Genomic DNA, 12,769 nt, shown 5'->3' on the forward strand with positions numbered 1-12,769 from the left:
GTAAAAATTATATTTATAATGCCTCCAAATTGGTTTATTTTGCGTTTTGAAATCCATCAGATAGTAAAAGAACACATATAATAATGGCCCTAAGCATATTTATTTATTTATTCAATTCATTTTTAATACTAAAGCCTCCAAGGCCAATAAATAGTATTAACAAAAATTTGTACATCCTAAGTAGAAATTTATAATAATTAAAAGCAAATCTCTATAAAAACAGAAATAAATGGCTCCCCAACCAAAACTACAAAAATCATAAGGAAAAGAAGACCATAACAATATTTATCTCTTTTATAATTTGAGCCATGAATCTCAAACAAAGTTTAATTTCATCATTGTTTATCAATCCAGAAATCATTTGTGCAGTTAAGTCCCCTTCAGCAGTTGAAATGATTCGGTCAGTTGCCGAACCGCATGATAACACTCCAAAGCTGTTATGAATTATTAGCTTTGTTCCTTTACTTTTTTAATGGTAAGGGTGGTAAAAGAGAAAAGTGTCAAAATTGCTCTCTCCTGAACATTTTTACCAGAAAAGTAAGGGAACGGAAAAATGGTAGATTTGGCAGCAATGTCAAAAAGAAACATAAAAAAATCAATTTTCGTCTTTTATTTCACAGTTTTTAATTTAGTTTTGTCAGCGTTCGACTTTTTCTTCTGCTTTTCGTCCAGTTTCGTCGTTAATCGTCAAACAAAAGTCGAAAAATCAGTTCTGCCATTTTTTACCTGCAGAAATTTTGCTGGTAGCCCGTGGTAGAAGAGAAAGCCATTTTCGGTTTCTCTCCACTCTCACTCTCTTAAAAATTGCTTCCATTTTTGCCACTTTTCGGGGTTAAGGAACGCTTTGCAGGTTAAAAATGGTAACCTCAGGTAAGTAAAGGAACACAGCTATTACAACTGTGACCAGTTAGTACATGGTGGCGCAAAAGTAATCTTCCGAAGTTTTTTTTGGCTGTAATTAAAAAAAAATGAAAAACTTTGATTTTTCTTGTGGATTATTTTTATTTGGTCTTTTAATTTTTTTTACATCATGTCGGGAATATGAATATATGCGATTGGCGGTCAGCATTTAACAGCTGATGCACCGTCTGGACTTTGTACGGAAATATCTTTAAATATTGTACCAAAATTCGCTGTAAAGACCGTCAACTGATACCCATTTGCGTGACACGTCGTCTGGACTATGTCGACAGCGCTTCCGTGACATCCTCGGCTACAGCAGCAATATTCTCTGCAGAACGGATACTCCGGGATCTGCCATGCCTGGCTGCATCTCGTGTTGTGGCAGTCTCTTCGAAGCGAGCTGCTAAACGTCTGCGACGAAATTCACGTTGTGCCAAAGTCACCGACCGATTGTTGGTCAAATAAATAGTCACCAATATTCCGCGTTCTGGAGCAGTGTAGCGTAACATTGTTTATTAATGGGTACTTTACACGATATGTTTTTTACATATGAGTTGTCACTTTGTCATGTAAAAAACATACCGTGTAAAGTACCCATAACGTGTATTTCGCATGTGTTTACTACACAAATGTCAAAACAGAACTGACATTAGGGGCCAATCGCAAAAATTATAGCATTTTCTGATAGGAGGATTACTTTTGCGCCACCTTGTATATGACGCATGTTATTAAAAAAGTTCAGACATTCTGAAATAATTACTTTAAAAAAATTCCCCAAAAATCCCCAAATATTTTTCAGATTTCCCCAAATATTCCGCAATTCCCCTAGTCGAATTATTTTTCCCCATTTTAGAAAAAAAATTCCCGATTTCGGGGAAAAATCCCCAATACTGACAACGCTGGTCATATGAGTCATTTGCAATACGTTATCATTTAAGAATCACCACATGTCATTTGTGTTTTTTTATTCTCGGCACTCGGCATTTTGTTTACGATTGACGTCGCGTGAATTTAGTTTAAGTTAAAAAACAAGGCGTACGGACAGATCTAATTTATTAGATTTTTTTTTGGGTTAGTGGTGTGATCACCCTAATTTCATCACCACACACACAGAAGGAAAATACTATATGCCTGTCTGCTGCCTGCAAGTACACGGAAGTTTCATTTTTCAAGGAACACGAGTAAAAATCGTCGCCAAACTAAACAAGAAACAAAAAATGTATAACCTTCAAATATTATAGTTAAAAAAATTTAGCATGTTTGCTGAGGCACGACAAGTACATCAACAACAGCAACAGCAATACATAGACACCAATCCACCTCGGTCTTGTCTGCAATTCTGCAATTACTACAAGTAAAAACTAGACAAAAGAGTGCCATCCATCCAGAATTTGCAAAATTCATTCCCGGACAGTTCCCAGAAACATCAGCAACAACAATACATTGACCTTTCATTTTTTGTTTATAAAGAAAGCCAACAAAGGTTCAGCATACTTAACCATTTATTATTGTTCGAAAGTTCAGACAGACAAGCTGCTTTATAATTTATTCTATTAATTCTTTGTTTTTGTCTTTAATAAAGACGAAGGAGAATTCAATTAAGCTTCAATTGGGAATATATAACCTGCATTGTCGTCATTTTGGGAAGCAAGATAAACTACAAGCGACAAAGTAATCGATAGTCAAAAAGTAAACATTGACAAAGTCGGACAAAATTAGCGGAAAGTGAAATAGGAGGGAGTCCCATATTTTTTGTTAGAGGTATGTATAAATTCCTATGTGTACTGTAAGTTATGTGGTGTGTAGAAATACGTATACAAGTACGTGTCTCTCTCGCTACTGCTGGCTTGTTTTGTTTGCTTATTTCTAATTAAGTTCTCTTTATTCAATGCTACCGCTTACCCCCCTTTTTGCTATCTGGTGGCATTGGGTGATCTTTCTTTAGGCGAGATTTCCCTTTTTGTTTGCAACTGTACTTTTTTATAGACAGCAATCCAATACTTTGACAACGAGGACAACAGTAAGAACAAGAGAACAACGAAAATGGCCAAGGATAACCAGTGGAACTTTGTGGATGATGAATCGGAAGCCTGTGACGCCATGCTGGCGCCTCCACCTGTACGCCCTACCAATAGTCAGGCTGAGCGTATGTGGCATTTCCAGGTCCTTATGAATGATGACATGGCTGCCGGTGAAAAGTTAGCTGTTGTGGGCAACTGTGATTCATTGGGAAATTGGCAGCTCAGTGGAGGTGTTTTAATGAGCAAGGATGACGAGGGTATGTAGGCAATGACCATGTCTCTTTTTATGTAATTTGACCAGAAAAAAAAACATATGGTCAAAATAGAGGATTGCATACATGCAAAAACACACAAGAACAACACACATTTTCGTAACCTCTTCTCCAGATTCGAATGTATGGAGTGTGGATATCTCCCTGCCAAAGGATCGCACAATTGCCTATCGCTACTTTGTATGTGCTGTGGATCCGACCACTGAACAACTTTTGGTACGCCGTTGGGAAACTTCATTGGCACTACGACAAATAGCAGCGGATGAAGAAGGACCTCGCCGACTCGATGACGATATTTTTGGTGTTGTTAATAATAATACCAAGGTGGATCGTGGTTGGTTATCAACGGAAACCATTGTCCAATTTAAAATCTTCAATGCACCATTCTCATGGAAGCAACGCATGAAGAAGAGGCTCATGTATGTAAAGGTGACACCCATGAATTTGCGTATACCAATCGGAGGCGGTTGTGGTGGGGCAGATAATAACCTGCTGGCGGGTTCTATTGCACCATTGGAAGACTCCCTATCCAACGATACGCATGATACACGTGAGAATGGTGGTGATTGCGGTCTAGCATTTTCCTTTTCTGAGGTTGTTACTCTGTCGGCGGATGACAGTGTTATCAAGCCGCAGCCCCAATTTGGTGCAAGATGCGGTCCCGATGATTTAGTCATATTCCACTTGACTATTGGCGATTTTGAAAACACCGCCTATTTAATTGATTTGTACACCTACAGTTCGAAGGCAGAAGATGGCGAACCACCACATCATTTGGGTTATCACTATGTTCTACCCAATCTGTTTAAAATGTCAGAGGGTCGCTTGGAAGTGCCCATAACATGTGCCTCAAAACATCGCCCCATGGGTATGATGCAATTGGGTTATCTTCTTATAAAACCCACACCATCTCTCAATTTGGACATGTCGGTTTCGTATACACGTTATTGGAACAAGAAATGGTCCGGCTTGGATGTGGGTCATCGCGGCTCTGGCACCTCTTTCAAAACCAATGACATTTCAATCAGAGAAAACACCATTACCTCGTTGAAAAATGCTGCATCCCAGGGAGCCGATATGGTGGAGTTTGACGTTCAATTGAGTAAAGATTTAGTGCCTGTTGTCTATCATGACTTTATGATTTATGTATCGCTAAAGTCCAAATGTGATGTGAATGAACATGATTTTCTTGCCTTACCAGTGCGTGAGCTAACGCTCCAACAATTGAAAAATCTCAAGGTATATCATACCACTGAGGGTAAATCACGTTCGTCGCGTTCATTTCAAGATGAAGATTTACAAGAACATCAACCATTCCCATCTTTGGCCGATGTCCTAGACGCCATTGATCCACATGTGGGTTTCAACATTGAAGTTAAGTGGTCTCAGCGTCTAGTTGATGGTACCATGGAAGAGGAATTTGAGCACATTATTGATCGCAATCTTTATGTGGATTGTATATTGGATGTGGTGTTTAGAAAAGCTGGCAAGAGACGTGTTGTCTTCTCATGCTTTGATCCAGACATATGTACCATGTTGCGCTTCAAGCAAAATCGTTATCCTGTTATGTTTTTGACCATTGGTGTGACGGAAAAATATCAGAAATATCTGGATCCACGTGGCAATCGTATCGAGACGGCTGTTTTTAATTCACTGGCTATGGAACTGTTGGGTATTGTGGCACATACCGAGGATTTACTCAGAGATCCATCTCAGGTGAGTTATTTTTGTAAATTTATTTTTTTACACGATTTATTTTGATTAATATAACATGATCTGGGGCAAAATGTTTTCAAAAATATTTGAATAACTGTTAAGCCCCCGACACGTAGGCATAAAAAGGTGTAAAGAACGGCCGAGCCAAATTTGCCTTTTAGTCTTTTACCAGGAATAACTTAAGCAAAGATGCCAGCCGTTTATATACCGAGGCCTTTAGTCGCATCCCGTATAAGTTAGATTTAGGAATGTCGTTGGCGTTAATGTGTACCTGTTACGGAAATAAGATTATCACGGGTTTACTGTAGATAATAACAGGAGCGCAACGCGAATTTTTTTCTTCCAAGAAGGTTTCAAACCACATCTCAGGGTATCTTCGTCGTAAAGTTAAATTTTTTGCTTAATTGTAGTTTAAGGGCTGTTCCAGCATAGTTTTAAAACGTTTTCAGAAGGTACTCCTTGTGGTCCTGTTTACAGTGATAATGTTTTTCGTGTTCAAATCCATCTTCCTGACAGAATAGCCCATAATCTCTAATAAATCCTACGGTGACAAATTTAAATGACTAGTAGCCACGATAACTATCGGAAGAAATGACTCCCAAAATTAGATTCATTTCCAGAAAGGACTATGGCGTGCGGAAATTTTAATAGCTTTGGATCATTGTAATCAGGCGATCATCATCATGTGTACATTCCGCCCGTCAACATCTTCGATACCGTATTGACCCGGAACCACACAACAACTGTGTTCCGGCCAGCAGCTGTCACCTCAGTGTACACATATATGTATTTGTATCGTTTCTCTGTGTTGGGAGCAGCGTATCCTGGAATGCATGCTCGGGATTCTTTTGGTTCGGACCATCCGCTTCCACCACACTCAAACTTCGGTGAGATGCAATAGATGTGGGAGTGGGTGCATCTCAAGGGTTGTTATCGACTCGTTCATGCAAGGGACTACGACAGGGGATATGTTGTTACATGCTGCGTGAACACAGACCTCAGTGACGTCGTCGTCATTAGGATACGCGACTTCCTTGCAGTCCCCCCAACACCAGCCGTTGTTGATCCAATCCCTGAAAATGCATACTTTTTGCAATTTAGTTGCAATGTCTTTAATGCTCATCATGAATTACAAATGGAATAATTCGAACTACAAATGAAATAATTCGAATTACAAATGGAATAATTGGAATTACAAATGGAATTATTCTTATTTCAAATGGAATAATTCAAAATACAAGTACAATAATTCGAATTACAAATGACTTAATTCAAATTTCAAACAGAATAATTCGAATTACAAATGGAATAATTCGAATTACATATGGAATAATTCAAATTCGAAATACAAGTAGAATAATTCGTATTACAAATGGGTTACTTCAAATTTCAAATGGAATAATTCGAATTACAAATGGAATAATTCGAATTACAAATGGAATAATTCGAATTACAAATGAAATGTTACGAATTACAATTAAAATGATTCGAATTACATCTGAAAAAGATGTAGTGCTGGCTGAGCAGATTGATGGTTCTACGTTTTAAATGATCAATGAGGACGTCCCTACCAGAATTAGCGTAGACTGTTACAGTTGGCCAGACAACCATCGTGTCACCTGGTCTGAAAAATTACGTCACCTGGAAACCTGTAATTTCTCTTGGATCGGACGATCTTTCATAATTGCCTCCGTCAGCAGGCCGCTCGATTTCATCACCTCTGAACGCCGTACTTTCGTCAATCATAAGAAGGCTAATTGGCCAAGTTTCAGAGAGTTCACTAATCACTGTGTCAGAGATCTGCCCAACTTTTCTGATGTTCGGTTAGCAGAAAACCCGTTCCGAGACATCATCACTGCTGCAACCGCTCGCTCGTCGAATACCCGAAGTGAGACCAAACATCACGACAGATGTGACGGGATAGCAAATGAACGTGCTGAGCTTCGTCGTTCCAACCCAGTGACCCCAGTGTCAGGAAGCTGACTCTGGAAGTTATAGGGTTGGTTACAACATTGGAGTCGGAATAAGTGAATTATGGGCAACGATTAAGTCAATTCCGAACACTGGGAAGAAGAAGAAACGACGACATTACGCTGACTGATGTGAAGAGGGGCGCCTATTATTTCAGGACAGTTTGTCGAGCACCCCGGGAGTGACAGGTGGAACAGAATAGTACTACGTCGCATTAGATCTCTTCCTGTCGAGAATGAACCACACAACTTACAATGGTTGATGATACGAATGTCATCAGGAATGGGTTGGACCCTTATGGAATCATCATGGTAATGCTGAAATAGCTGGATGTACACCGGAAGTGGAGTACCTCATTAAAGTTTTCAACTTTTCGCTAGCCACCCTCATCTAGAAAATGGGCAGGGTGGTCCCTCTAGTGAAGCCTGGCAAGGATGCCAGCAAAGGTGAACCGTACAGGCCGATTTCGCCTTTGTCTACCGTAGCAAAGACCCTTGAGCTTTTAGTCCTCCCCAGCGTCAGAAATAGCTATGCAGTTGCCGATCATCAGCATGGATTCCGTAACTAGCACAGCACGGCAACAGCGTTGGACGCCATCTCCTCACATATTTGTCGAGGACTCAACCAGAGAAAGCCGTGTAACAGAACAGTGACGATGGCGCTGGACTTATCGAAAGCCTTTGATACTGTTAAGGACACCACACTGTTTGAGGACATGGATCAGACTATCCTCCGGTCAAGTCGAAAACGATGGATAATCAATTATATGCGTGGACGCCAGTTGTACATGGAATTCAGGAACAAGAAGTTTAAGCCCCGTAAAGTGAAACAGGGAATTCCCCAAGGTGGAGTGAAATCTCCGGAACTGTTTAACCTCTACCTTTCCATTATTCCGACCCCTCCAGACGACATTGAGACCGTAAGGTATGCGGATGATTGAACGATCTGATGACATTTGGGAAAGACTGAACTCCTATTAGGTTGGTCTTACCACCATTTTCCACGCGTGGAATAGGCAAATATCCGCCACTATATCTACGGCCAACCTTCTGTTCATCACATGGACTGCTGAGATGAGCACTAGGCAGAAAGTCCTGGTCGATAGTGGCAGAATTCTGACCACAAACTGCAATAAAATTCCAGGGGCTGCATCCGATACCACGTTCACGTCGTGCGCGCATGCCTTAGCTACCTGCGACAAACTGGCAGCACTTGGGGTGCAGACAAAGGAACCTTGTTGACCACATATAGCGTGCTAGGTCGGTCTATGGTAAGCTGTGGCGCCAGTGTGCACGCACTTGAAGGCATTCCTCCTGATTAATGGATCATCTACATGAGGACACAGTGACATCCTCTCGTTGCAGTACTTGCATGGGTGTTACCGTAAGAAAGAGATCGAATGATACAAGAGAGAACCCCTAGATTAGCATGCCTAACTAACATGTTTGAACAGCTATAATCAACCATGCTGAGAATGCGTTGCTGGGAGTACATCACCAATATTTCGGAATTGAAGAACGTTAGCTAACAAACCTGGTAAGTTTGGAGTCAATTACCATCGGAATTGTGAAACCACATCAATTCCTATACGGCAAGGATTGATTTCACCGTGCAACCAGCATGCGATACCACCCACACACGACGTACACCTAGCTCTCAATCCCACGGCAACGGGTTCTTTCGTACCGGATTGACCCGAAATCAAAAGTTTTTTTCGCACCTTTTCAACTGTAGTGCCAAACCTATACAACTAACTCCAGAAGATTTGTGGTTACCATCTATTGATGCAGCCAGACCTGGAGATATGACCTGAAGTAGCTTAAGCAGAAAACGAACGCAGAAGTATATGGCGAAAAACAAAAATCCTTTGCAATTCCATTTGAAAAAAATTAAAAATTTTTTTTGCGAGCACATCTACAATTTTTGGCATAGAGGTTAAGAAAAAAATTCTGGTTTCAAATCTGTTCGCGTTCACAAAATTGGGCGATGCGCGCAAAAGTTATGGCGGTTTTTATTCTCATATAAAGAAAAAATATTTAAAAATATCTTATTTGTAGTTATGAGAAAATTTATGCATAAATCGTTAACAGCATTCCATATCTATTCGTAGATGTTTAAATTGTTATTAAATCTATTATTATTTTCGCGGAAAATCAACAAATAGTACAAAAAATTTTAAGAAAATCCAAATTATCCTGTCCCATAGTCCGTACAAACACTTAAAAATAAATTAAAAAATATATGCGGAATCTAGACAATGCGTATAAAAATATGATACCAAATTTATAGAGATTGGTTACATAAATTGCATATTATAGCAACAACAAAAGAGAAAAACTTATTGTTGAAAAATATTGTTGCAAATATATTTTTTGGTTTGATTCGAAAAATTAAAAAAAATATTTGGGAGTTCTCCAACTATTTCGCTAAAATCCCATACAATAATTAATGTGTACTGCTAAAACTTCATCAAGAAATATGGTTTACCATCGTGAAAGCTTATTTGCTTACTGTGATAACTTATAAGGATAGGAAATTAAGAGTAATATTGAAATTACAATCATTCAAAAAATGTGTAAATTAAAAAGCCTATTATTCGCGAATAAGTTAAAATCAGTTGATGCGCATCCGTTTTTGGATACAGCGAATCAATCTCTTTCAATATTTATGCATACTTCGATGTTTCACTCTGCGGTCAAAGTGTGCCGCCAGTTGCATCACACAATGCAAAAAACATTAAAGTGGGTAAAAATCGCGCAATTTGCATACGATTTTGATGCGCATCCGGTTTCAGTAGCACCTATCAAAAATATGTTTATCTACACATATTTCAATCAGATTCTTCAAGAACCGCGGATGTGCCTCCACTTTCTATTTTTGGTAAAAATCCTATATTACTCGCGAATCTCTGTAATTTATGACAAGCGTTTTCGCAAATATTGTAATCGCGTATAAAGGATTCCATTTACGTAAAAAAATTTAAAGAAAATCGCGGTTTGGTACGCGGATTTGTCAAAATAAATTTTTGCTGATTTTCCTATTTTCAGGGTATCTATATCCGAGGTTTTAGTGGATGGATTCGATCGCGGATGGGCTCATTAGATCCGTCGAGTAAAAAAACTAAATTCACGCGGGGTACAAAGGAAATTGAATGACACTTGTAAATTTTAAACGCTAAAAATAGGTTTTTTAAAAAAAATCACACATCAAATATTGGATTTTAGACTCCAATTACTAGGATGCTGTAAGGAGCACACTAATGAGATAAGCCACAAACGACGTAAAATCAGGAGTTTTATAATCCTATTATGAGTTTGGAATACTATCTTGTTGCGCGTCCGGATTATTAAAAAAATTCAAAAAACCCCGAAATTCCGGCTTCAAAATATCAGCATCAATTTTAGGTGGATGTAGTGGATATATCGAAAAATGATACACCAGTATCATATTGCCCATGAAGTATTCTTTGAGTCTTTCTTTGGGCATATGTCTATAAAATGTAAGGTTAAGCCAGAAATCGGAATGGAGCATAAAAAAACTTGTTGGCTTCAACCCATTTTTACCTATTTTTCTACATTGATGCCAACACAGCTTCCACGTAAATTAATTTTAATGGTCGATATTATGGGATCCCTCCTAAAACACATCATTTTAAAGAATGTTTATCATACTATATAGAATATGCTAACATTCCGCGAATTCTGAATGGGTGAAACTCGGATTCATCGATTGTAAAACATTTTTGTTTTTCGCCATATATGTTTTGACTATGTTTTTACAACAAAAACAATACCAACTAATGAGTATATGGCGATTTGGCCGATATTGTGCACTTCATAAAATTTCTTACAAACATCGTACAACACCTTTGGGTACCTCCCTCGTAAAAGTTCAATATTTCCGCTTAAGTGTAGTTTAAGGGCTGTTCCAGGATTGTCTTGAAATTTTCATCGAAGGTAGTCCATGTGATTACTAATTACAACGATATCATTTATTTCGTGGGTAAGCTGTGCTTCCTGTCCTTATGACGCAAAAGCTCTAAAAAATCCTACGGTGGCCGACTTAATTGGATGTCTGACAAGACAACTAACTATCAAAAGGAGAATTCCATTAGTTCCCCTCTTCGCAAAATTCTATTGGACTTTAATCAATTTTAATAGCGTGTGGTACATACATTAGAATCGCGTACCTCGATAAATCGAAAATCTCGATAATTCGTATAAACTGTCGCTCCATTGAAGCCATTTCCTTCGCATTTTAACCTCGTTAATTCGAAATACTCGATAATCCGTATAAAATTGCCGGTCGCTTGGATTACGAATTATCGAGGTTCTACTGTATTAGCTTCGAAATGTAAATCTTTGAGATTAGAGACAAATTGCCTAATTAAAAAAGGTATGAACTTATATTGCCAAGCCTATTGCAATCTAAATGGTAATGACGGTCGTTCAATATTAATATTGAATGATTTTGTAATTCCCATTGTGTAAATTACTTCTATTGTCCATAACATATTCATTGAAGCTATTAAAACGTTTTATTGTCATTGAGATAACAAAACAAAATATAACCAGTTTTAGCTCGTTCAAAACATTTCCATTATACACTCATCAATAATTATTATATTTTGTTATTATTCCATTTCAGGTGAATCTAGCAAAGGAACGTGGCTTGATTGTATTCTGTTGGGGTGATGATAATAATTGCAAAAACACCATAAAATTATTAAAAGATTTGGGTTTACATGCAATTATCTATGACAAGATGGATGTGCTAACTTCTAAAGAGATAAAGGTATGAAGTAATCTCTTTAACTCAACAAGCATTTCCTTAATAAATGTTCTTTTATTTTTATTACAGCAAAGTGTTTTCCTACTGCAGGCCAAGGAAAGTCAAAATGAACTCTTAAAATTGCAAGCTTTGGAAATGGGCAAAGTATGGCATACAGCATCATCGCCATCATCATCTTCGTCGTCGTCCTCATCATCACCAAATTAATTTCCATAATGGATATTGCTGTTTTTATTTGTTTACTATGATAATTATAGCAGAAGTAATCAGTTTTGTAGTTGATAATAATAGTTAATTACAATATTTCCTAGAAGATTTTTTTAAATATTAAACAACAATGATAATTTACACACCATATACACTCCATTTGACAATTGAAGGACTTTTTCCCCAATACCAAAGAAAAGCCTATGTAAATGAAACACTATTCTATTTCTTAACAAAGGCGTTGTCTTATGGTTTTTGGGAAGCAGAAAATTATTGTGAGACCATGATAAGCCACACGAATTAGAACATGAATATATACAAAATAATTCCTTATTATAAATGAAGCTCTTCAATTGTATGAAATCGCATAATGTATTCTTTTTTTTAACATAAACAATTACACACATATATATTTTTACACTCTCAACTTTTGATATCTTCCTCCTCTCATTTTTTTATTATACAATAGTTGTTTTTTGAATATTTTATAGAGAATACTTTTCTTATCGGATATGTACTTGTTTTGATTGTGTATTTCTTTAGCCTGAAATTTTACTATCAACAACAACACAACAAATAAATATGTTTATTGTTTTTTTCGCAAACCAAAATTGACTATGTAAACAAGTGCGAAAAGGCATTGGCGTAGATAAAGAAACCCAGCAAAATGTTCTATGTCAAAGATGCTATTCAAATAGATAAAAAAGCCTAAAAGTTTTAGAGAAATTTGCAATTCGTAAATTGTTTTACTTAGAGCAAAATAGTAGTCTACATTCATGGAAGTGATTCTCCAAATGACAGAACTTACTACGCCAATGTCTAACAATTGTTTCGATTTTTTTTAGCAAAACAATGATTTTTGGTTTTAAAGGTAATTTAGTTAAACCA

The 12,769-nt window shown here is 37.6% G+C and overlaps 1 protein-coding gene across 9 annotated transcripts; it reads left to right on the top strand.

Annotated features, from left to right (window-relative positions):
* Positions 1-1,817: 1,817 nt before the first annotated feature.
* Positions 1,818-12,492, top strand: LOC141395418 (glycerophosphocholine phosphodiesterase GPCPD1). Of its 9 annotated transcripts, none has more exons than XM_073971237.1 (6): positions 1,818-2,122; positions 2,486-2,664; positions 2,849-3,181; positions 3,312-4,912; positions 11,531-11,677; positions 11,744-12,492. In XM_073971237.1, the coding sequence occupies exons 3-6, from the start codon at positions 2,947-2,949 to the stop codon at positions 11,879-11,881; spliced, it is 2,121 nt and encodes a 706-aa protein (XP_073827338.1). In that variant the 5' UTR covers positions 1,818-2,122; positions 2,486-2,664; positions 2,849-2,946; the 3' UTR covers positions 11,882-12,492. The 9 variants fall into 9 exon arrangements, with proteins under 9 accessions (XP_073827338.1, XP_073827336.1, XP_073827337.1 ...); XM_073971236.1 differs by having other exon boundaries at positions 1,829-2,257; XM_073971240.1 differs by having other exon boundaries at positions 1,846-2,257; positions 2,890-3,181.
* Positions 12,493-12,769: the final 277 nt, after the last annotated feature.

Source organism: Musca autumnalis, unplaced genomic scaffold (genome assembly GCF_047663935.1).
Source record: "Musca autumnalis isolate F117 unplaced genomic scaffold, ASM4766393v1 scaffold_2, whole genome shotgun sequence".
In the NCBI taxonomy this organism is placed as follows: Eukaryota; Metazoa; Arthropoda; class Insecta; order Diptera; family Muscidae; genus Musca; species Musca autumnalis.